The sequence below is a fragment of the Xenia sp. Carnegie-2017 genome, unplaced genomic scaffold, assembly GCF_021976095.1.
Source record: "Xenia sp. Carnegie-2017 unplaced genomic scaffold, XeniaSp_v1 HiC_scaffold_22, whole genome shotgun sequence".
Taxonomy (NCBI): Eukaryota; Metazoa; Cnidaria; class Anthozoa; order Malacalcyonacea; family Xeniidae; genus Xenia; species Xenia sp. Carnegie-2017.
In genome coordinates this window covers 2,387,371-2,414,576 of record NW_025813485.1, presented here as the reverse complement: position 1 = coordinate 2,414,576, position 27,206 = coordinate 2,387,371, and the positions used below count along the sequence as shown (strand labels likewise).

At 33.4% G+C, this 27,206-nt stretch overlaps 3 protein-coding genes across 9 annotated transcripts; 2 read left to right on the top strand and 1 right to left on the bottom strand.

The window, feature by feature from the left end:
- Nucleotides 1-65: 65 nt before the first annotated feature.
- Nucleotides 66-7,090, bottom strand: LOC124447581 (retinoblastoma-binding protein 5-like). Of its 3 annotated transcripts, none has more exons than XM_046998562.1 (17): nt 6,820-7,090; nt 6,708-6,733; nt 6,455-6,627; nt 4,587-4,727; nt 4,065-4,152; nt 3,906-3,977; nt 3,512-3,541; nt 3,350-3,429; nt 3,106-3,228; nt 2,736-2,788; nt 2,566-2,666; nt 2,414-2,485; nt 2,161-2,244; nt 1,902-2,005; nt 1,698-1,809; nt 1,287-1,422; nt 66-457 (listed from the first exon to the last, which is right to left on the bottom strand). In XM_046998562.1, the coding sequence occupies exons 1-17, from the start codon at nt 6,836-6,838 to the stop codon at nt 294-296; spliced, it is 1,578 nt and encodes a 525-aa protein (XP_046854518.1). In that variant the 5' UTR covers nt 6,839-7,090; the 3' UTR covers nt 66-293. The 3 variants fall into 3 exon arrangements, with proteins under 3 accessions (XP_046854518.1, XP_046854519.1, XP_046854520.1); XM_046998563.1 differs by having other exon boundaries at nt 1,698-1,788; XM_046998564.1 differs by lacking the exon at nt 66-457 and adding an exon at nt 508-611.
- LOC124447580 lies at nt 7,015-12,073 on the top strand. Of its 3 annotated transcripts, none has more exons than XM_046998559.1 (11): nt 7,015-7,122; nt 7,879-8,009; nt 8,127-8,190; nt 8,357-8,393; nt 8,566-8,609; nt 9,013-9,081; nt 9,796-10,207; nt 10,315-10,515; nt 10,687-10,986; nt 11,156-11,353; nt 11,433-12,073. In XM_046998559.1, the coding sequence occupies exons 1-11, from the start codon at nt 7,105-7,107 to the stop codon at nt 11,906-11,908; spliced, it is 1,950 nt and encodes a 649-aa protein (XP_046854515.1). In that variant the 5' UTR covers nt 7,015-7,104; the 3' UTR covers nt 11,909-12,073. The 3 variants fall into 3 exon arrangements, with proteins under 3 accessions (XP_046854515.1, XP_046854517.1, XP_046854516.1); XM_046998561.1 differs by lacking the exon at nt 7,015-7,122 and adding an exon at nt 7,485-7,640; XM_046998560.1 differs by lacking the exon at nt 7,015-7,122 and adding an exon at nt 7,485-7,644.
- A 7,832-nt stretch (nt 12,074-19,905) lies between these two features.
- LOC124447576 (putative L-aspartate dehydrogenase) lies at nt 19,906-26,666 on the top strand. Of its 3 annotated transcripts, XM_046998550.1 has the most exons (11): nt 19,906-20,014; nt 20,544-20,692; nt 21,165-21,300; nt 21,380-21,464; nt 21,566-21,721; nt 21,801-21,906; nt 21,981-22,101; nt 22,180-22,328; nt 23,813-23,889; nt 25,766-26,040; nt 26,495-26,666. In XM_046998550.1, exons 2-10 carry the CDS (start codon nt 20,635-20,637, stop codon nt 25,847-25,849), a joined length of 972 nt encoding a protein of 323 aa, XP_046854506.1. In that variant the 5' UTR covers nt 19,906-20,014; nt 20,544-20,634; the 3' UTR covers nt 25,850-26,040; nt 26,495-26,666. The 3 variants fall into 3 exon arrangements, with proteins under 3 accessions (XP_046854506.1, XP_046854507.1, XP_046854508.1); XM_046998551.1 differs by lacking the exons at nt 25,766-26,040; nt 26,495-26,666 and adding an exon at nt 24,866-25,661 and having other exon boundaries at nt 19,909-20,014; XM_046998552.1 differs by lacking the exons at nt 23,813-23,889; nt 25,766-26,040; nt 26,495-26,666 and adding an exon at nt 22,408-22,744 and having other exon boundaries at nt 19,921-20,014.
- The last annotated feature ends 540 nt before the right edge of the window (nt 26,667-27,206 follow it).

Genomic DNA, 27,206 nt, shown 5'->3' with positions numbered 1-27,206 from the left:
GATCACAAGATCACACTTCCTTTGACTTTTAACCCTCTTAAATCTCAGATTACAAAAATTAGCCCTTTTTCTTTGAGATTGAAACAAAAACATTTTGTATTTTCTTTCTTTGAAGTGGTTAGATAATAAATTCAGTTGAATTTTCTCAACTCACGAGACAGCTCAATGTTCTCAACATAGTTGTTGTCTAATCAATACGACACAACTACGATATACTTATATCTATTTAGGCTCAATATCTTGCAAACAAGAACAACAATATAAATACAATAATTTTTGGTAAGTGACAAATCTTAAACATCACCGACGCTAGAAGCAGTCTCGCTGGTTTCATTCTCGGTATTAATGTCATTGTCCGTGAACTTTTTCGAGGAAACTTTTTGTTCTGTCTTCGTACTCTCATTTGCGCTTAATTCTGAGCTTGTATCGTTCTTGGAATCCTTCGTTCTTCCGTTTTCTTATGAAAGCGTACAACAATATCAATTACAATTACAGTGACGCACAGAATATTGTCAATGTTTTTTCTTGATGAAAGCAATGCTAAACTTCTATACAATATTTCAAATCGGATATCTACCGATTCCCTTAGATAGTATGTATTGTGTGATGTCCTAAACAAGTAATAATGTACATTTTATGAGGTAGTAACTACAATGAAACCCCAATAACTCGAACTCCGCAAACGGAAAATTTCTTCAAGAGCTTTAAACTAGCAAAAATGGTGCTAATTTTAGTATATTAAATCAATACATTTATCTACAGAAATTTGCTGTTCATTTGCAATTGTGACGCCATTGAGACAAATAGGCCATGATGAATCTTTGCTGCATGTATAAATGATATTTACGCTATCGACTTACAAAATTTAAGCTTTTTAGGTTTACCATTCGGCATTTCCTGATCGGAGTTCGAGTAATCCATGCAGGGAAATCGATGTGTTAACAAACTCAGGAGAAATTCCACTTGTTTCTACTTTACATGGAGTACAAGTTATCGGGGTTCTACTGTAAAAGTTAAGTAAGCAATTATGCAGACGAGCTATGTATGACATTGCATTCGGTTAGTGAAAGGTGTAGAATATGATAAATATACAATTCTTGGTTTACAATCTACGTCATAGCCGTCATGTTGGATGATTTTAACAAACGATTTTCTTTATTTACAATGCAAATTTCATCCAACATGGCGAGCATTCCATTATTCTCAGGGTGATGGTTGCAAGCCACCAATAATATTTAAATAATAATTACAAAAAGTTGCATATCCATCTCAAGCAGGTCTCTCACCTTGTTCTGATTCAATGGATGTGGATTCTTTGTCGTAGTTTACTTCGATAACCTTGGGTTTTTTAGTTGGAGGTTCATTTTGTACATTAACTGGTAATTTGTGATTGACATCAGTATTCAAATCGTACGTTTCGCTCTGATTGACACAAAAAGACGATATTATTCAGATCCAATAAACATGGGTCTTTCTTTGATGTAAAAACAACCAAAAAAATGGAAGAAGCTAAGTTAAAAAAAAGCTATACTAGTGAAATAGGTTTAGCAATTTTATAATTTTTTAGTTGACTACAAACATACATGACTGCCTAATAGTCTTACACCAAAGAGGGAAGGAATCTACTGACTATTGACTTTCACTTCTCTCACACATAGAATGACAACCTAGAATGACAACCTAGAGTGACAACTTACATCCGGATTGATGGTTTCATCAGGATCGTCAATTTCCGGTGCTGCGGGCAAATAATATAAACCATTTTCATCTTCGTCATTGTCTTCGTCACTAAACATATAACCACAACGTCTTGAAGTATTTAAAGAAGACGGGATTAAGATCAGCAAATCGTATTGAAGAGGATGAACAAATTTCATGAAAGCGAGAAATGATGAAAATACCTGCTACATAAAGCAGGAATTCGTTCAATAGCACAAACATCTACTTCTACATCATCTCCACATTCACTTCCTGAATTCATTTCTTCTTCTTTGTCTTCGTCCTCCTAAAATAAAGGAAAAATTGAAGCAAAGAAGAGTTTAGCAAATACAGACAGTGAATAAGCCGTAAAATTAAGGAAATCTCGCATAAAAGGTAATCATTTTAAATCCTTTGGCGTACATACTTCATGCAAATATCCTTTTAAATGTGGTTACTTACAATATCAAATTCACTCTCGTGTTCTTCATACTCGACATTTTCTTCAAGTTCTTTGAAATCAGGCGCAAACGCACTCCAGTTTTCCTGGAAAAAAAACATAAAAACATCCAACATGAGAAAATATAAAAACATTTAGCATGAAAAAATATGAAAACATCTAACATGTGAAAATAGGAAAACATGTAACATGAGAAAATATGAAAACATCTAACTTGAGCAAATGAACATTTAACGACAGCAAGAAATTACGTACAACATGGTTCTGAGCCCAAACTGAAACGACTCCATTGGCTATAGATGCAATAATTGGTCGAACCGGATGCCACTAAATAATTTATTGAAAAAAATTCTACGACACAAAATAATCCAGTGAATGAATGACAAAATGTTTCTTCATAAGTATACCACTACATCTAAAGGTAATTCCCCTTTAGTTCCATGTAAAATTTTCACAAGATTTCCCACTCCTTTTTCCCATATATAGAGAGAATGATGCCGAGATGAGCCTGTAACGATATCATTTTGTAATAAATATTAAAAAATTCATTTTTGAATGAATTCTTCTTAACACCAACCTGCAACGATATATTCACCATCACCAGAAAAGCAGCACTTTTTCCATAAGGTTCTAAATTGTAATTAATAATACGAGGAGTTAATTTTTTAATATGAAACAAAAGATACCAGTAACAATTATTTAACCAAAAAACTTATAGTCGCGTAGCCACGCAGCCTGCATATTTTGTTCTGATATGGAAATTTTTCAGTGTTCTTTTATCGTAAAAACAAACGATGATTTCTACAGAAATGAATGGTTTGAGTTTTAGGTATGCCGACATAATTCGATAATCGTGCAAATTCTTGATAATTCTGCATTTTTTTATGCTTACTGTTCTCACTAATTGGAAATGGTATTCAAGTTATATAACAAAAATAGTAGCTTACCTGTTCACAAGATCTTGAAGTTTTTGTATAGGTTCAGGCTCTGTATTTTGACCTTTACATGCAAGTATTATTTGACCATCGAACACACGGATAATGCGATCAGATGAGTTGATAAGAAAAGCACTACAAATTATTATGATGCACATAAATAAAAAAACAGAAGGCATTTTTTTTTCACAGATAAGGGATTTGATGTTAATGTTTTTTAAAATAACATCTACATTAAAAAGTGAAGTATATTCACCTTCCTCTGCGAGAAAATTCTATGGACTTAACAGCCACGTTTGCATTTGTTCCACTGGAAATTTTGAAGCAAGTTACTTCCTGAAGATGTATGAAACGATGGAAAAACGTTTCTCTCGGTTTTGTAAATGTCATGAATTGGCTGATAACTACAAAGTTTTACCGTCAACGTTTCTGTTTCAACAACTATGATCTATAAATGAGAATTTTACCATATTTACAATATTTATTCTTTTTAAAATAAAGCACTTTTAAATGAAACACATACAAACAGTCGACAACGCTGATACATGCATACCAGTGATTAAGCCCGCCAGAGTTTTTTCTCCCGAATGCAAACAAAAATTTGTGTTCATTGACTGGAAAAAAATGAAATAAATTTTCTAAAGAATTGAATAGTAATTTCACAAAAAAATTGCATAGCAGGGATAAAAATTTTGGCTGACTTTGCGACTGATCAAAATAAACTTTAACAAAAATCTGTGACCGCATTTTTGTGAAAACATTCAAATTTAAAATAAACAACAAAGAAAATTTCTAGTTTATAATGGACCAACCTTTCCTTTTGCATTGCCAATGTAAATATGCTCTCCCTTTCGATCAAATGAGGCAACAACATTTTGATCAGACTGCATTATGAAAAAGAAAAGGCACAAATTAATGACAAACAGAGAAATAGAGAATACACTTTAACCAAAAAATTACAAATGACTTACATCACCAGCTGTAGGTAACACCGTATGTTTATTTTTAATATGCACCAGAACAGGGGCTTGCTTCATTGGACAAACAAGAAATTTGGAGCTGAGAAAAAGTATAATACATGAAACCTGAGTTTTTGAACTCCTAGATATTTTATGATCACATGTAATAAACAACTGATATTACAGACAGACTGTTTACAGCTACGTAAAGTTTAAAGAGCCATGCCAAAAAAACGTATTTTTTTAGTTCCAAAGTAAAAACAAATCTGCTACAATCTATGCAATTTCATAAATTATTAGACAAAATCAGAAAATGTGATGATAAATATCAGTAATTTATGTTGTATCTATTGATTCATGTATTTCTTGCAAAATACAAATTACATATATAATTTGCTAACAAATTCGACAACGCTCTTCTGTTGAATGTTTTTATTAAAGACCCAAATTACCATTAAGTTTTATTTTTCACCATCTCCCAATAACCATATTCATACAGTGATAACAATATAATGAATAAGGATGATTTCTCACTTATCTCTTGGATGAAATTGAACCTTAGTGACAACAGATGGGAATCGGTATTTTTCATCACATTCACCGCTAAGGACATCCCATACTGACACAGACCAATCACTTGAAGCACTCAGAAGTTTGTAACCATTACGACTCCAACTAAAAAACAAGAATGGTTCCTATCATATACCTCTCTTCATTTGTACTTGTTTGCTTTATTCTATGCTAGAAAAGTTGCTGTCATGTGGGTTTGAAAATAGAATAATGAAATATTTTATTTCAAAAATGGAGTTTTTAAAAACACATTTTTTGCTGTGTTTTTCTTCAGTTTCTATTATTTCAAGTTACCATTATTAATATTAAAGTAAATGGTTTGAACCGGGAGTATCGTTACATGTTTGTAAATGTGGATCGTCCAGGTTGGTATATATATTCTCTTAACGTCTGCTGGTGGATTTGACAATCTGAATAGCCTCTTGTGTGTTCAACGGGGACTTAATTCTAAGTCCTGCCGGAACGAGACCAAAATCCTTGCAGCGGTGGTTGAACCAGAGTTGTTGGCGTATGCGTCTGACGTTGCTTGCAAAACGTATGTAGTCGTTAGCAAGTTGTTCGCTCTGTCGTCCAAATGAACGTAATAAAGTAAATGGTTTGAACCCGAGAGTATCGTTACATGTTTGTAAACGTAGATCGTCCAGGTTGGTATACCAACCTGGACGATCTATATTTACAAACATTATTAATATTGCTGGAGATTTCTTCTGATGAAAGTGCCACAGTTACTGTGAGCAACACCAGTAGACAAAGTAAATCATTTTATTTTCTCGAATACATGAAAGGATATTTTTCATCTTCCTATGAAATATTGATTATTGACAACTCTAGATACTGATTTTAGAACGCATTTCGCATTTCTTGATTTTTGAATGGTAAAATTTTTTTCATGGGGTCTAAAACCCTTTTTGCACAAAAAAACAAAATCTTTAGAGCTAAGTAGCTACACAGCTACGTTTAAAAAGTATTTCACCATTTCCACAAGTTAGGTGTGAATTTCACCTCTTTTACAACTTAACAGTATGGTGTAATGTATTCATAGCATGCATTCACAAATTGAAGGGAATCTCCATTTTTTTTTCATTTTTACTCGCCTTAGTGATGATGTCATTTAGAAATTCTCATATAATTACTCTAAGGGTACTGATTTCCAGGTATGTGTTTTAATTCATTTTTACCCAGTTTTTACAGCTTTTTCAAACAACATCAATAGTTTAAATTTTTAAGTAACTCTTCAATTATATATATTGGACATAATTTTTTGCTCACCCATAAAAATGAAAGCTAACTTCACAAAAATGTCAAATAGAGTGAAAAATTTCCAGTTATACCCAATCTGCTAATTTGTTCAAAAAATTCCCTGTCTAACAAAGGTCCCCGGAAAAGCATTGACAACAGAACAATACTAACTTTCATTTATGTCATGTAAATACCATAGAGACTAAAAAGTAGCTGCCAGGGGGGGTACTTTCAAAATTAGTGGCTTCATACTATTGAGTTGTGTTTTTCAAGCATCAACAAACTCCAATGGTTAACTCTTTATCCACAATGTATAAATGGTATTTTTCAATGCATTGAAGGCAATGGTAGTTGAAAAAAATGTACTTGAAAGTTTTAAGCCTTGGTCCTGTGCAGTGTAGCCATATACATATACAATTTTTTTCTAGATATGGTCTGATGAGCTTAGACTTTCTCGCAGTCCAACCTGCCTCATATAGTTGCAAAGTTCAGATCAGGGGGGGATCAAACTTCATCAGATAGAATGTGGCAAATTTCCCCATCTCCCCCTCACTCCTGTATGGCCCTCAATGGAAAACATTTATATCACCCACCTAACTGAGCATACAGGATGAATATGAGCACTAATGATTTTACTAATTCCTCTTGTCAAAAAATCCCAAATAACTATACGTCCATCATTACATCCAACAGCAAGTAATGTCCCACGTCGATTGAAAGAACATGTTATTGCAACGCTTACACAATCTAGAGTACCATCATATTCCTATAATAATGAAGCATTTCATGAAAATATGTAATACAAATTTAAAGAAGAGGGCACAATGTTCGACTTGGATGAATTACCTCAGGATAACTTGGTCCGAATGATTCTACGAATTGAAAATTTTATGTCACAGACAGTAATTAAAATCTAAAGCAAAAATATCGCCACGAAGAAACATAAAATAAAACTTACGCAGCAATTCCAGATTCATTGTAAACAGGTTATTACAGGACTCGCACTACTGATCGTATTTTTTAAAACGTTACATTTCAAGTTTTTGATAATGTTGCTATCATTGCTATCATTTCTTTTATTTACTAATTGGCGCAATGACACCTATTCGCAGGCTACCATTGTGTTCAGACGTTTCTTCTTCCATAAAGGCGTGCGTGGCATTCGCATTCTACTATCGAACAACCGCTTTTTCGTTGGAATCTGCCTATAGTTGAGGCGCAGAAGTGCTTGAAAAGGCTAAAAATGTCAAAAAGGAAGCAGGTATTCTCTATCTTCTTATGAAATAGTTCTATGAGTTGCAGAGATGAGAAAATACGCATTAATTTGGCGGTAAAAATAGCGCTGTTTTTCGTCGAAAATGCGACCATTTTGTCTACAAAGAGGCGTGAGTTTTGTGTGGCGATATTTTGAATAGCACTGGCGAGAAGTCTAAAAAAGAACTAAAAAAATAATCTATGATATTATCGTAAAATAGTGCATGTTATGTTTCCTTATCTTTTGTAAAGAGCAACTGGGCAACATCATGCATATATTTTCAATGGTCACTCCCAATTATAAACTGCAATTTAATTTTTAAGTACGATCCGAACTACGGGATGAAACTAGATATAGCGGATTCCAAAATGGTTTTTATTTTTGCTTTGATAGAATTTACACATTGTAAATTCTATCATACGGATGGATTGTCCACTATTATCGTATTGAGTAAAACGGTTAGAAATTTAGAACTCAATCTGTATAAAACACACAATGTTGGCCAGTTGCAACAATTGAACTGAGTACGTAAGTAGAAACTTGATTTTTGCTTTAGCCTTTGTCTCCTTTTTATTACTGGCTTTAAAAAAATGAGCATTTTTGGCTGTGAATTTGCCATTTTTAGCATCATAAATTGAATAAGAATTTCCAAAATAGCTAAACTAAACTAGCTTATACTGAGATGTAAACTTTGTGCTCAATTATGTATTACACAATTGCAGTTAGTGTTCACAGCTTAAATGCAAATGATTTCGATTCTAGCCTGAAAATGAAGATGAAGAGAAAGGGAAAGGTTCAACCTTTGTTGTCACTGTTGTTAATGACAGTATACAAGAAATGCAAGAATGGACTGATGCAGAGACATGCGTGTTAAAGGCAGCTTTGAGGGCAAAGTATGTGAAATATTTGATAAATTCCATGCTATTCTATGAACCTTAATTTGAATGATCATTTTGGGGTGTTAAAAAAAATCACAATTTAATTACATATTGTCTTAAATCATAATTTAGTGATAACAATGAGGTTGACTGGGAACAATTGAACATTGCATTGCCAGCAAAAGATATTAACCAGGTACGCTGCTGTAATGATCAACGTACTAATGAATTTTTCTATTTTAATTATTTGATCTAAGTTGCACAGACTTTATTTAATCATTTATGAAATAGCCAAAAATACAGGCAAAAAAGGTTGAATTTGAATTTATATGAGTTTACTAAACTGTTTTTTCTATATTTAGATTAAAGCATATGCATTGAGCTTGCAGCAACAAACAGGTTTACTGATTATCTTATGTTATAATAACAAATGACATGTTAGTTGTGAAGAATTATTTCAACATTTTCTGTCCAATATACTTATGTATCAGTGTACTATCTAGTGCCAAATAGAGTATGACTGCCGTTCTTCGAATAAGACCATTAAGACTAATCATAATTTCACTTCTAGATTACCAGACAAATGGGGAAGTTAGTAGCAAAGCACCTATTGAGGTTTGTATTGCTAACAATGCTGCTTTTGGTTTTACATAAGAATTTCCTGATCAGTACACTACTAATGGTTTTGTGAATAAGTTAGATTGAATTATGAAGTGGATGATAAATTGTGAAAAATTGAGCAATGAAGTATGAAAACTTGCATTTCCAAACTTTTCACATTATAATACCATACCAATAAATATATAGTTGATACATACAAGTTTCAATGCCCATAGTTATTTTACTAATTCAGTATATTACATATCAGTAATAAAGAAGTATTACAGGTCCAATTAATTTTTAATCAGGTATTTGAATTTTTTCATGTGCATTGTTGAAAAAAAGCTATTGTTTGAAAAAGCACTTAGCATATTGCACTTGAAATCAATATATTATTACATGCACTAATGCTTAATAGATTTGGACTGACCTTGCACAAAAGTTGACCAGTGAGAGTGATAAAGCTGCATCTGTTTGTTTACCCCAAGTAAGTAAAATATATCAAGTCTTTTCTTTTAACTAACTCTGATATTATTGGTCAAAATTGCCCGTCTTTTGCAAATTGACAAATGAAGATATTTGTTGAGGGCAATAAACATACATCTTTCAGTATCTATTGATCTCAAGTCAGAATAATTTATCGACTTTATTTCGTGAGATAATTTTTTATCTGTAATATCATAGTCATGTAACGAAACATAAAGTACGTGGAGAGGAGAAAGAACCAAATGGCGGAATTTTTTGTTTTTACAATCGTTTTTGCAAGAGAATTAAGATAACGCTGAACTTTCAGCGGTACAGTTGAAGAATTGCTTTTTGCTCGTTTGTCTTCAACGTGAAATCGTTTCTTTTTCATCACATGCAACCATTCTTCAACTAATAAGGCTTTTACGGTATGTTTTTCAGGTACAATATTCCAAGTTTCTGATTTAAAGATATTCCTCCATAATGTATTTTTTTCTGTTCACTAAACTTTATTTTGAACGAAGATGTCACATGACTTTTTGTAATAACTATCATCTGACTCAAGTATCTTATCAAAAGTCATACAAAAAGCTGTTTTAATGAAAGCATTGCACAAGGAAGCACACATTAAACTCAAATTTGTAACAGGTTACTTTTTTTTGAAGGAACAGTAGAGTAACATTTTTGGTTGTTTGCCCCCAAAAATGTGCTAGTAGTATTTTATTTCTTCCCTTAGGAAGAGATATATGCTGTTCAGAAAGAATTAAGAGAAGTTATTGTTGATCAACAGAACAAACTAAGCAAACTTGTTTCTAGTTTGCGAACCATTAAGAAAATTGTAAAGAAGACAAAGCGCCAAAATCGAAGAAAATTGGCTGAACAAAATGCAAAAATTGATACTTTGATATCTTTATTGGCTTCTAACGCATTGCCAACTGCTGCAAATTCATCGAATGTGGATGCAAAAAACAGCGAGAGACATAACGATGAAAGTGAAAATGAAAATAGTTCGTCTGTCCCTAAGAATAATCGTCTTGACGAGCCATCGTTGGAAAAGCCTCGACTTAAAACGCGTGCAGAGAAGCAGATCTTACCACTAATAACAGTTAGTGAACCGTCTGATATTGAGCTATCGCCATATAGTTTAGGTTCGTAATTGACTTTTTCTGAAAAAAGCTACATGATACTTGAAACTGTTGAAATAAAAATTAAGATGACGCGTTTTAAGTAGTTCCTAACAACTTTTTCCTTACAGTTCCTATAGGCCAAAATTCAAACGTGATGCTTACTCGACAACAGTACAACGATGCTTACTTTCGTGGCAAAAACATTCGACGATTTGCTGTCCGTCTTGCTGAAAAGATATTTGGTTTGGATGTACTCACTCGATCCACGGTCTCAGGACAACAAGCAGGACTAGAAAAACTTGATTCTGAAAAATTAAGTGCCATTCGAGGTAAATGGTATTTCATTTTACGATTAACCATGAACACATTGTCACGTTATTGTATCTACTGTAATATTTAGCTCAAATTTAATTTGGATTTACTATGTTATTAACCTGCGATAAATCGTTGCTTTAGAATAAGTTAATTTTATTATATTGAGATTTGTTATCTTGCTTTAGGGGAAGTTGTATCACGTTTTATGCCTGCTGGGACGCTTGATGAACGCGAAGCTAAATGGAAAGAATGTCTTCTCAGCATTGGTAAAAGATGTCAAGTATTACGTACAGGAAAAACTTTTAAACAAGATGCTTTGAATCCCAATAATTCCTGCAATGAGTTAGAAGTTCTGCAAGTATCTATGCCTAATACAAATGAGCACAATGCAGCAGCCGAAACAATTACAGGCCAAAGTGATGCTGGTTTGACAGAAGTTGATAAATCGTTAAAAGTTTCTGAAACACCGCCTCAGGTCAATTTAGGTTAGTTTTTGATCAGATATTCATTGACTCTGACTGAATTACGACGTATCATAAAACAAGTTTGCATAGTCAATTACGTCTAAAAATTGCTATTCATATGATATCCATTTGCCTTAACATTTCCACTACGGTTTGAAAATCATTATATTTCTTATTTTTCTCATTTTAGTCCCTCTTGGTGGATCGCCAAATGTTCTCATTCAGAAGGAAGACTTAACCGAAGCTGTTAAACGTGGGAAGAAAGCAACATTCTTAGCATTACGATTGGCAGAGAAAGTGTTTGGATACGATGTCTTGTTGGGATCTACAATAACTGGTCGAGAAGGAACTGAAAAACTTAATAACGACAAGTTAATGGCAATCAAAGGTATTCATCACAATACCTAATGGGATTTTCTCACTACGTTGGTTAAAAAATAACCTATTGTTCAATTTTCATTTAATAGAGGAAATTGTGAATCGTTTTGCCCGTGAACAACCAATTGAACTGCAAGAAGCAATTTGGAAAAAATGCTTGTACAGCATTAGTACTAAATGTAAGGTACTGCGGGCTCAAAAGCAAACTATCGATGGCGTTGTTTATGAGGATGATTTCGGCGATATGAAGGTCAGCAGGGATCTTGATCTTCTCGCAAACGTTACTTGTCCTGAAACTCATCCTGTAATTATGGATGATCAGGTGGAGCAGGCAAGTGGTGGAATGCCGCCACAGGCTAATATGATCTCACAGTCAGGTGATATGATAGATCAACAGAGCGAGGTGTTGTCACATGAGGTTACTATGGTAACTCAAGAGGCTGTGAGAAATCCTATAACAGACGATGAGGTTGCAATGGAACATGAACAAGAGGTTACAGCAACAATTCATATCGATCAATCAAATGGTTTGTGTGATCAAGATATTTCAGGAGATTTTGTTTGACCAGGAAAACCGTTTTGTGCATTGACACAAGGGTTACATAACTGTTTAACTACATTTATTGCCATTTGTAATAATGATTTATTGCATTAAAAAGGCAACTGAACTATCTTTGACTGCTTGTTTTTTGTAAAAATTATCGATGCTAATAAATTATGATATTTTGTACGTTTGCAAGCTATTTTTATGCACCGAAGAAATATTCTTGTTAAAGAATGTCAGCAAATGTTTATTGAATTGACGCATCTATATTGTTTAATGAAAGTAGTTGTACACCTAACTGAGAATTTTTATGTTCCAAAAGTACTGAAATCAAAAGCAAATTGATTACTGTTTTGTATTCGTAGACATAGAGGCCGGAACAATAATTCGGGGGCCATATTCATATATGCATGTCATGCCTTTGCTTCTGAAATCAATTGTTTTGTACGGATTGTTAAATGAATATATGAATATGCCACCCCTCACCCCGCAATTATCGTTTTGGCTACGTGCCTATATAGATGTCACAAGACATTTGAAATTTTCAAATTTTTTCTTTCAGCTTATGATTGCTGCTGCTTCTGAACCTATCAATGCTCACGGTGATTTTCGAAAATTTGTCCTAGAACTTCTTTATTCTTGGAAATATACTGATTGATGTTTATTTATTTTCAGTTCCAGGCAAACCAGATTTTGGCAAGATATATTTTTATCTTTCAAGTTTGTTGAAAGGCGAGATTCCCTCTCCTCTTCCTCCTTTAGGTATGGATGTGACTTATCTGAAATGTGCTTCAAAATAAAAATTTGATATCTAATCAAATTTTCAATCTAATGCAATCCAAAGGAAATCATAAAGCAGAAGAACCAGCTTTAATGAAATTCGGCTGCAGATTTTCTTTCCATATACGCGTACGAGTTGCATAATGTATATAGATACCCCACATCCATTCATCATCCTTTATTTCATTGTTCTACTTTAGAGTCTTCGGTTGTGTTGAGTTTAGTTGAAGATATTGTCGATAAAATACGAACTAGTGATGTGAGCGCTCAATTCCACCATCTATCAAACTTTTATACAAAGCTTCAACAGGAAGCTGAAAGTTATGTGCAGAAGGAAAAATCCAAGAAAAAGCCTATAAGTCAAAAACGTACTTTATCTGGGAGAGTGGTGCGGCAGCGAGTTGGACCAAATGGCATTGAAAAGAGAGAACAAGACTCTTCTCCATTGCTAGAGAAAAACAAAACTTCACGAGCTACTTCACTAAATCCACTTCGTATACCTGTCAATTTACTAAATTTTAAACAGACTAAGAGTACTCTTATTGCAGGGAAAGAAAAACACCATTCATAAAATGTAACATATCTTTTAAAAACACGTTTCTCTTTTTTGACAGTAGTGTCCACCATATTTGACAGAAGTAAGTGTTCACTTGAGGTCATTTTCGATATTGAATGCTGTTTTGTCTTGCTATTACCTTATATCCAGTGACTGAATCTCTCTCTCTTTTCTTTTACATTCCCCCTGTCTACATAATGCAATTAATGAAGCAATCAACTCTTTCAACAATATATGTATTTCACCACAAACAAAAAATACGATATTGAAATGCCGACGTATAATATTTATTAGTGAAGATATGACTTTAACGTGCCCACTAGACAATATTGAACGTCCATGAAGTTTCTCGCGAAGAATGGATGAAAACTCTTCAACTACTTCACTGTAGCACTGATAGGTGCTTGGAACTTCAAGTAAAGGACCACAAGTATGCGCAACAGGCCGACGGGCTAAACCATTAAGTCTGTGAATGTGATTTTCAACTTCATTTTTGGCAGAACCATACTGACTCCAGTAGTGAACTGAAGAAATGCAATGACGTTACTTCCAAGAGATTTAATTAATTTGGTCAAGTGGTCTAAGGTTACGTGCTCGTTGTCATTTTGCAGATATGCATCAAGCAATTTAGGGAGTTTATCCTGTGTAAGCTTTTTTCATCACAAAACAAGAAAATGTTTGAGATATTTTGGAATTCTTTAACTGTGTCGATTAAATCTACTTCATTTACATGTAGGCTACCAACATGTACGCATTGCGTACCTATTTTTTAAAACATATGCCGTTGTATTTAACAAACGCAGTGTTTTGGGAGATTTACCCAAAGGCCAGGAAATAAAAGAGAAACATGAATATTCGTGGTAGCTACCATAAATAATGCAATTACAAATGACATCGCTTGGCCCCAAATGTGGACACTGTTTTTTTCCCAAAACAAAACAAAATGGGAGGGAAAACCAGTGGATCCGGTAAAAAACCCTCCAATAAAATAAAAGATCAAAAATTTAGAAAAATTTCCTTCATTTTGTGTAGTTTTAAGATTTTTCATATTTTTGTTGTTTTCAATGATCCCGATGATCTACTTTAACATGCAGCGTAGTCAGATCGTGTGTTACTGTCGTACACAAATTTAAATTTACAAAGCGATAAAAAGGAAGGCTGACTACCCTATTGACACAGCAAATATTTTCTTCTCGAGCAAAAGAAAAGCAAACTTTGGTAGAGATTCAAAATTTCCTTGTTGCTTCATTATGACTTTCATTAATAGCTGGCTTTCACTTGTGTGTTTTGTCAGAAATTGTAACAATTGTGAAAATGTAGTTTTACGGAAATTTTTAACGTTTGAATTTGAAAATACGTTATACTAATAAACATGCGTAGCAAAAGTCCGCAAGTGTGAATCTTTCAATAAGGACGCTTGTTTCTTGGTGCTTCTGTTGGTCGTTCATTCATTATCCAGTTAGTAGGCAGGCAGACATAGCTAACTCTATAAAAAACACGTTACAAACGTCAGCATAATTAATGAACAATAACAGAAATTGAATATATTGAAAAGAACTAAACTTTAATACCTGATTTCTAAGCGTTGTCTTGGTCAGTCTGATGCAGGCGACTTTGTAGATCTCTTCCCTTTTTTTTCGTCGCCCAATTTTTACGTTTATAAGATAAAAATATTACAATAAATTTCAATGATGTATATCATTGAAATTTCTTGTAATATTTTTATCCTATAAATTCAATGATTCCTACTTGGCGCATTGCAATTTTCTTTGTAAACGTTAAAATAAGTAAAAAGTAGCGAGTGAAAGCCAGCTATTTTCTCTCAGCAAGTAACATCTTTTATTGACATTTTCTTAATTTGGGTGTTTTTCGTGATTAAAGTTCAAATTATAAAAATAGACCATCAGGATCCTTTTTAACTATTTCATGCATGTAGTCACTCATACAACACTTATCTACTCAACTTACAAACCACAAGACATGAATCGTGTTTTTCCACTCGCTTGTTTTCCATCTTCGTAGAATATAGTCCATTTTTATAGTCCAATTGTTTCAATGTTCATACGTACATATGCCATTGTGCGATGTCCATTCAACATGTTTATGCCACTCCATACACGAAGTTACCGGCATCATTAACCAATAAATTAAGTAGCTACTCATATCATGAATCGCCATTTTGATAGATTACAATTTACAACGGTAACTTCAAGCGAAGGAGAAGGGATCACTTCAATAACCCAGTTATAACATCACTCAAAGAGTGCTAAGTGCAGAGTTGATGTTCCGTTAGTATCAGTTGACCACCTTCAGGTGGGCTCATATAACAATGGGGCCCATCATCATTATATGAACAAACAACTGACATCAACAAAGAATCCAAACTACATTAACATTCTTGGCCATGAATCACCATGACACATGAGTAATGACAAACTAGTAAGAGTAATTAAAGAGAATGACACAGGTGGTAAAGGGACTTTCACAACTCCATCCATTTGGGATCTACAATATAAGAAAATGTGAAACACATGTATGAGATTTCATGATGAATAACTATGCATATGACGTTAGTTTGCGTTTTTAAATTCTTAATCAGATATATTGAGAATGAGCAAATTACAATATGTTTTCTGTTTGACTATCAAAAGGGTAGAACATTCCCTATATCGCACGAATCTTTAGTCAGTTGAGTTTGAACGATGCAGCAAGAACTTTCAAACGATCAAAGGCTTAATATCATGAGCAACGCATTTTACAGTGAAAGCTTTCATATTACAATGCCTACCCTAAGACTAGTTGATTATTCCATGTAACTCATACTTCAGTACTTCGTCAGTAAAAAGGCAAAATTTACCATTCTTTTTACAACGTTACATTGACTAATTTTCCGTTGACAACATTTCTTAAATTGGCGTAATGACTATAATTTTTTATAGTGATTGGCTCCTTGTGAGTATGTCACTTTTCACAAAGACAATATGTAATCCTTCAATGCGTTTAAATAAAAAAAAATCATTAGAATCTTCAGATTTTTTACGTTTTAATGTCGTTATGCAAAGTAACGATGCATGATGTTGTATGTTAAGCTTGATTAATAAATTTATAAACTAGACTTTAATTTTCTCCAAATATTCATTAAATTTTGCAGTCATATCTTGCTAAGTAAGTTAGCAGAGCGTTTTGGCGTTCTGTTTGTCCAGATGTTTCTCGACTACTGAAAATATTGTAGGGAGTCGTAGAAATTTGAGCAAAAGACAATTCCGGCTCTTGTTCGTTGCAAGTCTACACCACAATCTGTGAAAACTGCACCTCTATGCACTCAATCACATAGTGTGTTGGAGAAAGATGGCAAATTTAGTGTATTTATATTCATTGCATATATTTAGTAATGACTAATGCAACATTGAAGAAACAAACCAAAAATCAGTAGCATCAATAAAAACCCTTGAGATTTTTACAAGAATCTCCATAGAGATAAATCAAAGAGCAAATAATCATTTATCGTCAGTGTAGTCACTTACATTCATAGTTTCATACATGATATCGGAGCAAGTACGTGTGTAACACATTTCAAAAGGGTTTTCCTTGTTATGATTGATGTTGTTGCAGCTCTGCGTTGATAGATAACAAAGTTTGCATGCATGTTTCGTTGACAGTTGTTTCCATACTCACTGGTCTTGGTTTCACCTCTCTGCATGGCATCTTATCAGTCGAATTTTCACACAAATATCGGAAGACCTCTTGCTGTTGATCGAATTATTCACAAATTATCGGCTATTAACAAGTAAAGTTGAAAGCACTAACCAATCTTTTCTTTTTTCTTTTGCAGCTACTTCAGTCCTATGAACCTAGTAACAACTGTATTTTTCTATGTTCTTATTCAAGAATTGGAATCTATGAATTTTCCATAGATTCCAATTCTTATTCAGTTGCATTCAGGTGTTGGCCTATGTGTATAGTCTAGTTCCATCTCATATGAACAACATCGCTTTTCCACAACGCCTCGTGGTCTATACATGACAACACCTGAAATGAATAGTATTTTTATACATGGTGTTAAGCATGTCATTATATGTATTTGTTCCACTTGATTGTTTAACATTCTTGTTCGTACTTGAACAAATTTCCGGTTGTTTATCAAATCTAATTTTTTAAAGAAACGAATAAATAACACAAATATTATTATTTTGGCTATTAAGATATTGGTGACGTAAACCAGAACGCCTTTAAACTCTCTCCTGACCTTAACCTAGCAAGATATGACTGCAAAAGATTCAATGAATATTTGGACAAAATTTCTAATTCATTGTCGTCTCATGAATCTTAACTTACAACATCTGATTATTACTTCGCATAACTACATATAAAAGTAAAAAGAACTGAAAATTCTAAAGAAATTTTTTATTTAAACGCATTGAAGGATTACTTATTGTCTTTGTGAAAAGTGGCATGCTCCTAAGAAGCCAATCAAATTAAAAAATTACAGTCATGACGTCATTAATGAAATGTTAACATATTTAAATTCGTGTGTTTTCCTTCAACAAAAAATTAGTCACATTAACTTTGTAGAAAGAAAGGTAAATTCTGTCTGTTTACTGACGAAGTACTGAAGTATGAGTTACATGGAATAATCAACTAGTCTTAGGGTAGGCATTGTAATATGAAGGCTTTCACTGTAAGCCATGATATTAAGCATTTGATCGTTTGAAACTTGTTGCATCGTTCAAACTCAACTGACTAAAGCTATTCGTGCAATGTAGGTGAACGTTTTACCATTTTAATAATCAAACAGATAACGTATATTGTAATTTGCTCATTCTCAATATATCTGATTAGAAATTTAAAAACGCAAACTAACGTCATATGCAGAGTTATTCATCATGAAATCTCGAAACGTGCTCATATTTTCTTATATTGTAGATCCAAAATGGATGGAGTTGTGAAAGTCCCTTTACCACCCGTGTCATTCACTTTAATTACTCTTACTAGTTTGTCATTACTCAAGTGTCATGGTGATTCATGGCCAAGAATGTTCATTTGTAGTTTGGATTCTTTGTTGATGTCAGTTGTTTGTTCATATAATGATGATGGGCCCCATTGTTATATGAGCCCACCTGAAGGTGGTCAACTGATACTCACAGAGCATCAACTCTGCAACTAAGCATTCTTTGAGTGATGATATAACTGGGGTATTGAAGTGATCCCTTTTCCTTCGCTGGGCTTTCCCTGGTGATTGGTTCCAAGAATTGAATGGACATCGCATAACGACATATGTACGTATGAAGATTAGCATTGGAGTGTTGGGACTGTAAAAACGGACTATGCTCTACGAGGATGGAAAATAAGAGAGTGGAAATACAAGATCTATGTTTTGTGGTTTGTAAGTTGAGTAGATAAGTGTTATATGCGTAACTGCATGAGATGGTTAAAAAAGATCCTGATGGTCTATTTTTATTATTTGAACCTTAATCATAGAAAACAACCAAAAAAAATGTTAACAAAAGAAGTCACTCGCTGTGAAAAAAATAGCTGGCTTTCACTCGCTACTTTTTACTTATTTTATTTAACGTTTACAAATAAAAATTTGCAATAAATTTTAATGATATATACGTAAAAACTACGCGACAAAAATATGAGGGAAGAGACCTACTAAGTCGCCTGAATCAGTCTGACCAGGACAACGCTTGAAGATCAGGTATTTAAAGTTTTTTCTTTTCAATATATTTAATTTCTGTTTTTATTCATTAATTAATTATGCTGACGTTTGTAACGTGTTTTTTATAGAGTTAGCTATGTCTGCGTGCCTACTAACGAGATAATGAATGAACGACTAACAGAAGCACCAAGAAACAAGCGTCCTTGTTGAAAGATTCACACTTGCGAACTTTTGCTTTGCATAATGTTATCAGTATAGCGTATTTTCAAATTTAACCGTTAAAAATTTCCGTAAAACTAAATTTGCACAATTGTTACATTTTCTGACAAAACACACAAGTGAAAGCCAGCTATTAATGAAAGTCTTAATGAAGCAACATGGAAATTTTGAATCTCTACCAAAGTTTGCTTTTCTTTTGCTCGAGAAGAAAATATTTGCTGTGTCAATAGGGTAGTCAGCCTTCCTTTTTATCGCTTTGTAAATTTAAATTTGTGTACGACAGTAACACACGATCTGACTACGCTGCATGTTAAAGTAGATCATCGGGATCATTGAAAACAACAAAAATATGAAAAATCTTAAAACTACACAAAATGAAGGAAATTTTTCTAAATTTTTGATCTTTTATTTTATTGGAGGGTTTTTTACCGGATCCACCGGTTTTCCCTCCCATTTTGTTTTGTTTTGGGAAAAAAACAGTGTCCACATTTGGGGCCAAGCGATGTCATTTGTAATTGCATTATTTATGGTAGCTACCACGAATATTCATGTTTCTCTTTTATTTCCTGGCCTTTGGGTAAATCTCCCAAAACACTGCGTTTGTTAAATACAACGTCATACATAAAAAAAGGTACGAATGCGTACATGTTGGTAGCCTACATGTAAATGAAGTAGATTTAATCGACACAGTTAAAATAAAATTATATATTTAATACTATCTACGTCAAACGTTAAAGTCATATCTTCACATCTAAATATTATATGACATTCCAAGATTGTATTTTTTGTTGTGGTGAAATGCATGATATACTGATGAAGGAATGATATTGATGAGGGATAGTACAAGGAACAACAGAGAAAGTGCCGGCTCCTCCGTGAGATTGTCGAAAGAGTACTTTACGTTCATTCACAGGTAAAAAAAAAATGTGAACAATTTTCGTTCGGTTCAATAAATATATATAAAGACTATTATTTGCTATTTTCCTCTAATTTTTGCCAATAGAGTATCATTCAAAGTAAACGCGTTTCGACGTTTTTGGTTTTTTATTGTTACATTTTTAAGTGTTTTCTTTAAAAGTCAACTAATGTCACGGAAAAAGAGTTTGGTCTTTGGATGCATTGAAAAGCTCGTTTTGGACTTGTAAATTCCTTTTCATTGTACGCTGCGCTCGGTAGACATTGTATTTTTATGGTACAAGCCTGTGAAAGAGGCTTAAAATTATATTGTTAGGATATGAATTACCATAATTGACAGATCGATTTGTTTTTGTGTGGTGACTTTGATTTGCTTTTGTGTAAGTTCTTGGAAGCATTTGATATAATTTACGACCGTTCGATTTAAATGAATGACATTGGTAATTTTGTATTTTTTGGACGTCCATATTCCCATGTGTTTGGTTAAGCTTAATAAAATAATAATTTTGATAAGTTTTCTCTTCTAGGCAATTGCTATACAGGTCATCGTGCATGGTTCACTGATGTAATTATGTAAATGATATTAAATCTGTGTTCGTAATTTTAAGTGAAAGCCCAATGGCCACGCAGGAGAACAAGGTCCGTAGAATTGGAATTATTGGTTTTGGTGCTATTGGTACGACAAATACTTTAACTACAACTCCATAACGTTTCGCACTCATTGAATTCCACTTAAATAGATGGTTAAACCAAAAGATTTCCGATAATAGTTGTGTATTTACAGGTTTTGCAGCAGCTCCAATGTTAGGATTAAGAGAATTGTAATTTTTAGAGATTGCATATTGAAAATTTCAAAATGACGAAAGACAGCATATCATGTTTTCTGGTCTTTTCAAATATACTTTCCTGGTACCAGCCTATGAAAAAATTGAATTGTTTCTAAAATTATTGCAGATACCACAGAGCAATTTTTCTTTGTGTGGGGGCTATCAGTTGCCAAAATTGGGTGCAAATACTGTAGAGGTTCCAAGGGAAAATGTGAAAAATTCAAATTGAGGGCTTTTATTCCCATGCTCTGTGGTCCTGAAATAAAATCATCTAAATATATTGTTTCTTGTATTAACAAAATATTTGAATGGATGGAACAGGACAATATTTGGTGGAGGCTATTAAAGAAAGCAAAGACTTGGAGTTGGGTTTTGTATGGAACAGAACTTGTAATATTCTTGTTGGAAAAATTGAGCAAAATCTAATCTTGAAAGATCTTTCAAAGTTCAATGAGAGGTAAGATTGCTGTTTATGATGTATTTCTTGGTTTATGTTTGCATTTTTGTAATTAATGACAACAGATTTTTGGTTGCAGAAATGTTGATCTTATTGTTGAAGTGGCTCATCCTTGCATCACGGAAAAGTTTGGTGAAAGGTTCTTGGATCATGCGGATTATATGGTATTTAGTTAATAATGAGTAAATACAAACAAATGTTCTGCTATTTAAATATGTAAATATGTAATTTAAATGGTTTTGGGTGAGTTCATATATTTTTTCAGATTGGATCACCGACAACTTTAGCATCTGATGAGATTCGCAAAAAAATATTTGCAAAAGCAAGGTCTAATTTGCAAGGTCACGGTCTTTATGTTCCAAGTGGGGCATTCTGGGGTGTGGAGGATGTAAGAAAAATGGCTAATAAAGGCATCCTTGAGGTTTCAGTGATAACTCATCTATTTGGAAAATGTTTATCAGTAGTTTATCATTGAATTGTGTAATCAATGATTGATGTAGGCTTTGTCAATCACAATGAAAATGGCACCTTCATCTTTGAAACTTCATGGTAAATTAAAAGAAAAAAATGAAAAAGTTGAGATTGATCCAGTGATTCTTTATTCTGGTATCATATTAAAAAAAATTTGAACAAAATAGAAGAGTTTTTTCTTTAAAATATGACTTTTCATTGTTATGTAGGCCCTGTAAAAGATCTGTGTCCCTTAGCACCAAATAATGTGAACACAATGGCTGTTGGTGCAATGGCAGCTCACAATTTGGGATTTACTGGTGTACATGGTTGTTTGATTGCAGATCCCAGGTAAATGCTTTTTTAAATGAATATTTGAAGGGGATATTGAATACAGTTATAATTTTGCAGTTTATAATTTACTTTTAGCTTAGATTGTCATGTTGTTGAAATTGAAGTCATTGGTCCTGGTATTGATCAAACTAAATTTCATTTGAAAACAGTTCGGACAAATCCCGCCAAAACAGGTGCTGTGACAGGAAAAGCAACCTACAATTCATTCTTGAGTAGTATGCTAGGTAAGGGCAACTATTAAAATATCGATATTTTTGCATAAATTGCATCGCATTTGAGATAAAATTCAATAACTGCGTTTAGAGGCGCGAAATAAAGGAACTGGTGTACATTTCTGCTAAAGACGTATCATTCTGAATTTGACTGATGCTGCAAAGTGTAAACTGAGCAAGGAGTTTGGGAGTTTGAGTATCGTGTCATGTAATGATATCGATGGGAAAACTGTTTTTGCTCCATAATTTATCATAGACTCATAGTTATATAATACCCTTTGATAAAAACTATCAAGCCATCAGCATATGTAGCTGCGTGATTACGCGGTACTTTCAGTCTCTCTAAGTAGTCTATACTCTTACGCAATAATGAAAAGAACCAACGCTAGTTGATGTTTGCAATAAATGGAAGTAAGCAGTTCACAGAACCAAGAGTAGTCGGTGATGTTTACAACAAATAGTAGAATGTTATGTAACTGATGGTGTTATTTGTTCCATGGAAGAATTTGTGCCAATGGTTATCTCAGCATGGCTTCTTGCCGAGAACCTTTCTAATCATGGCTGGTAGAGCTTCCGTATCCACAATACTCTAATCTGTGATTAATTTCCATCAGAAACTAGGGATATTACTTTTACACAAAAATCTCGCGACTCGAGACATAGCACATTACCTCGTATAGTTTTATTAATTTTATGGTCGTGACTAGAAATGAGCATAACATATAGCTTATAGTCTTCTTTTGTCATTTTTTAAGGCGCGTTTGAAAAGTTTTGTTATCTACGCAATATAAATTTTGTACTGTTTATTTTGTACAGCACAAGTTTATGTAAGAATGTAGTTCACATTTGCCGTTTTCTCTGATCCGAGCGAAACTCTCCTATCCTCTCTGATTATATGCACACAAACACAACCATCGACACCATGATATTCAGTTCACTTCTCACAGTTCACTTCTCACAATTCACTTCTCACAGTTCACAGTTCATTTACTTTAGTACTGTTTATTTGTCGCAAAAGTTACCTTTGTGCTCGTGCAATTGTAGTATAATTAAATTTAAAGCGTTGGCCAAAGGCTATCATGGATAAAAGTTGGAATTATCTGGTAACTTCTTAATTGGGGAAAATCTTGTACAATAAGAACAAAAATTAAGAAGAAAACAATCAATACTCCGATGCATGATTTTGGACTTATATATATCCCGTAGCATTTCCCCCCTAAACGAAGATGTTTTGTCTTTGTGAGTTTTCATGCATGATTTCCATTGAGAACGGCGGAAACTCATCACACTTCAGTGATTTTAAACTGTGAGAAGTGAACTGAATATCATTGTATCGATGGTGGTGTTTGCGTGCATATAATCAGAAAGGATAGGAGAGTTTCGCTCGGATCAGAGAAGACGGCAAATGTGAACTACATTCTTACATAAACTTGTGCTGTTGTGGAAAGTTGTACCATTAATATATATGTGTTATCATCATATTTACTTCTAAAAAGTTCTAACATCAGTGCAACACCCACGTAACAAAGATGAAACAAGAAACGTGTTGATATTCATGGCAGTTGCCGAAATCGTAAGTTATGAACAATGATTTAAATTGCTCATGGTTTTCGCTTTTTGATGTTAAGATTGTTTTTGAGTTGACTTGAAAACATTTTTTCTTCGTGAAAGCAGACGCACGCGGGAAAGCATTCTTAACGCAACAATGATTTTCTTATCCATTAAACTTATCTTATGAAAACAAAACATTCCATTCTCCTGGAAATGACCTTATTTACTGACGAACATAAGTTAATTAAGTTACATGGTGACATGAAAGTAAGATCTGTAAGAATGCTATCTGCATATTTACAATTACCAAGTCTGAAGTGATATTGCCCCCTTGTGGAGCTTGCTTTTGTGCTCTATATAACAAGCGTGAAAGCCAGCGTTGTTGTATAGTTGGTCAGATATAGCTTGTTCAAATAAATATCATACTGGTTCTCCAGTTCCTGATAAATAAAGTTGTGACTTTTATAAACAATAGCTTTTACAATAATGAAAAATGTTACGCCTAATTTTATGCAAATCTCAGCTAACAATGTTCACAATGGGTGATTTTGTCTAATGAATACTCGACCAAATATTAAATCGCACGCTATTGGCCATAGGTACGCTGAACAAATTTGATTGCAGTGCACAGAATGCTGTACTTTTCAGTCAAGAGAGCAATGTACTCGATTTTTATAACACAAAATTTCCTTTTACAATAATTATGTCCATTTCTCTTCATATAACTGTCTCCATGGTACAAATGCTGAAGCTTGGAAATGTCTGGGTGACTAAGGTATTTGCGTAGAACTGCTTTCCCTAGATATCGAGTCGTTTCAGTTGTATTGTCTCCCTGAGCTCTACACAGACGACCAAAGCGATGCAAATATAGAGGCGAATGAAGCAACTCGGACGAAAAAATGACATTCAGCCTAAGTGCATGTTGTGGAATTTAGGACAATTTGAATACATCATATATACCGTATATAAACTAATTATCACTTACTTTCAATTTATAGATGTTAATGAATATGGCATTAGGATGAAATATCACCAATATTATGAATTCCTTAGAATCTATGGTACTTTTTGTCACGTATTTTCTCACTGGCACAGTAATGACAACATTTACTAAGTTTAGTGGTCTTTATTTGAAGCAATTTAATTTAAACACGTCACAAATTGGAGCGACCAATACTTTTGGTATATTTCAATTTCTGGTTCCTGTTATTGGATTTATAGCGGACAGATTTCGAGCAAGAAAATATGTGTTATTAGTTTTACTGTTTATTTTATGTCTTGATGTGCTTGCTGCACTTGTACCTCTCAGTGTTTCTCTATCAAGTTGTTCGCAAGAAAACTTGCTAATTTCATTGGTCTCAAATGCAAGCTTGAATACTTTTCTGAACACAACTATTCGAAATGAAAAAACAGAAGGGAAAAGCATACCTTGGATAAGTAATCTCTTTTTCTCGTTTGCTATTATTAGGACTATTTTTACAATAGCTCAACGCTCAATTCTTTCATCTCGAAATATTGCTGCATTTAGCCATTTAAAAGAAAAACGTGTTGTCATGAATGCTTATATAGCTTTCTCGATGTTCGGAGGTGCAATAGGTGTTTTTACAGTCGGTTGTTTGGCTGCAGACTTCACAGTAAACATTTGTGATGAAGAAATGCATGGTTATTATTTTACATTCTTGTGGTCAAGTGCAGCAATTTTGCTGACATTTTTTTGTGTTCCCTGGCTAAAATTTGAATATGAACATGATGATATCATTAATTGGAAGGAAATAAAACAGTTTTTGTGATGTACAAAACGGGTTCATGTTGTTTCTTTCATTTTACTTTGGATGTTGCACCGCCTTTTTCATATTTTGGGAGTTCTGGTACGTTAACTTGTTGTCGGGATCTCCTAGAATGATGGGAATAAGTGGATTATTACGTCGTCCTTTGATGGCATTCAACACGCTCATAGCATCACAAATGTTGAAAAAAATTGATGAATTCAAACTTATTGGACTTGCCTTGTTCTTATTTCTTATTTCGTTCCTGTTCATCTCAATGGTGAAGATACCATGGTTGGTTTTGATCGTTGACTATTTTCAAACTATTGCATTTGTACTTTCTCACTTGGCACTTGCTGTTTACTTCTCTAAGTCTGCAACTAACGCAAGTTCTGTCACGATTCTTGGTATGTAACGAAATAGTTTTGATGCAATGTATATAATGTGCTTCATGTGCCATTTTCTTGTCACATGGCATGTAAAAGCGCAAATTGATATTTTTTTAGGAAATGAAATGAAATTTCAAACTTAAGTTTATTTGACTACATTTTCTTTTGTCATACTAAAAATCCCTCACTTTTTGTTGCGTAGTTCTATTAAAATTGTTTGTATCATTGGTCAGGAATTAAAAAGAAAGTTTTATATCTCTATGCAAACTATTAATTCTTCATTTATTTGCTAATTTACGTACTTCGCCCGTTTGTTAATTCACTAGAAATTCACTTAGTTGATTCACTTATATATAAACAAACAACAAAATATTCTAACTTACGTCTTACTAGCTGTTTAATAAGCCAGCTCAGCTTAATACTTTTTTCCTAAATTTATATCTAATAAATGGAATTAATCTTTTTTCTAAAGGATTTCACGATATGGCTTTCGCAGTGGGTATTGACGCAGGTTGTGGACTCATGGGTCTTTTATTCCAAAGGGAAGAAGCAGCAACTGTTCTATTTGGTTACTCCATGGTTAGTCTGCTTCTTCTCATTGTATTTTTTGTTTATGTTTACCTTATTAAAGATATTGGATCATATAAAAGACTAATCTTTAGTAATGATTAAAAAGTGGGCAACGGACACGAAAAGCTATTTGATCGACTAGTTTGAACAATTACTGTCTTTATGCTGTAGTTTGTAGACACTACCAAAAAATTTCTGAGACGAACCGATTTTTAGAAGCGCGATTCACGCTTAGAATTGAATGAAGGCAATGATTTATTGTTAAAACTGTGACATTAATTAAAATGAAGAAGATTTTCAAGAAAATGAAATGCAATAAAGTTTTAAGAACTTTAAAAAAGGCATTATGAGTTGTTCTCATCTTAAAGTAGGTAATGTTTCTTTTCAATCGTTGTTTCTTCGTATGACCATCATTTCTTTTATTAAATGAACAGAAAAATTCTTACATCACTGGAATGTTATTTGAAAATAAACACAAAGGCTTGATGTTGAACTTGATCTCTAAAGTTTCATTGTTTATTTTTAAACTTGTAACTTTTGTTGTGGAATTAGAAATAAAAATTGTTGATAATTTTAAAAACCATTCGCGTTTTCATGGGTAAATTAGCTAAATG

Excerpts from the sequence above, each read along its gene's own strand:
- LOC124447580 (XM_046998559.1), top strand. Across the intron at positions 8,191-8,356 it reads CAGCAAAAGATATTAACCAG|ATTAAAGCATATGCATTGAG; the intron begins GTACGCTGCTGT and ends TTCTATATTTAG. Across the intron at positions 10,516-10,686 it reads AAAATTAAGTGCCATTCGAG|GGGAAGTTGTATCACGTTTT; the intron begins GTAAATGGTATT and ends ATCTTGCTTTAG.
- LOC124447576 (XM_046998550.1), top strand. The coding sequence starts at position 20,635 with ATGGCCACGCAGGAGAACAAGGTCCGTAGAATTGGAATTATTGGTTTT. Across the intron at positions 21,722-21,800 it reads CTAATAAAGGCATCCTTGAG|GCTTTGTCAATCACAATGAA; the intron begins GTTTCAGTGATA and ends TGATTGATGTAG. Across the intron at positions 22,329-23,812 it reads ATTCTTGAGTAGTATGCTAG|TTCTAACATCAGTGCAACAC; the intron begins GTAAGGGCAACT and ends ACTTCTAAAAAG.
- LOC124447581 (XM_046998562.1), bottom strand. Across the intron at positions 3,542-3,905 it reads TTGGCAATGCAAAAGGAAAG|ATCATAGTTGTTGAAACAGA; the intron begins GTTGGTCCATTA and ends TCTCATTTATAG. Across the intron at positions 2,006-2,160 it reads ACGAGAGTGAATTTGATATT|GAGGACGAAGACAAAGAAGA; the intron begins GTAAGTAACCAC and ends CCTTTATTTTAG.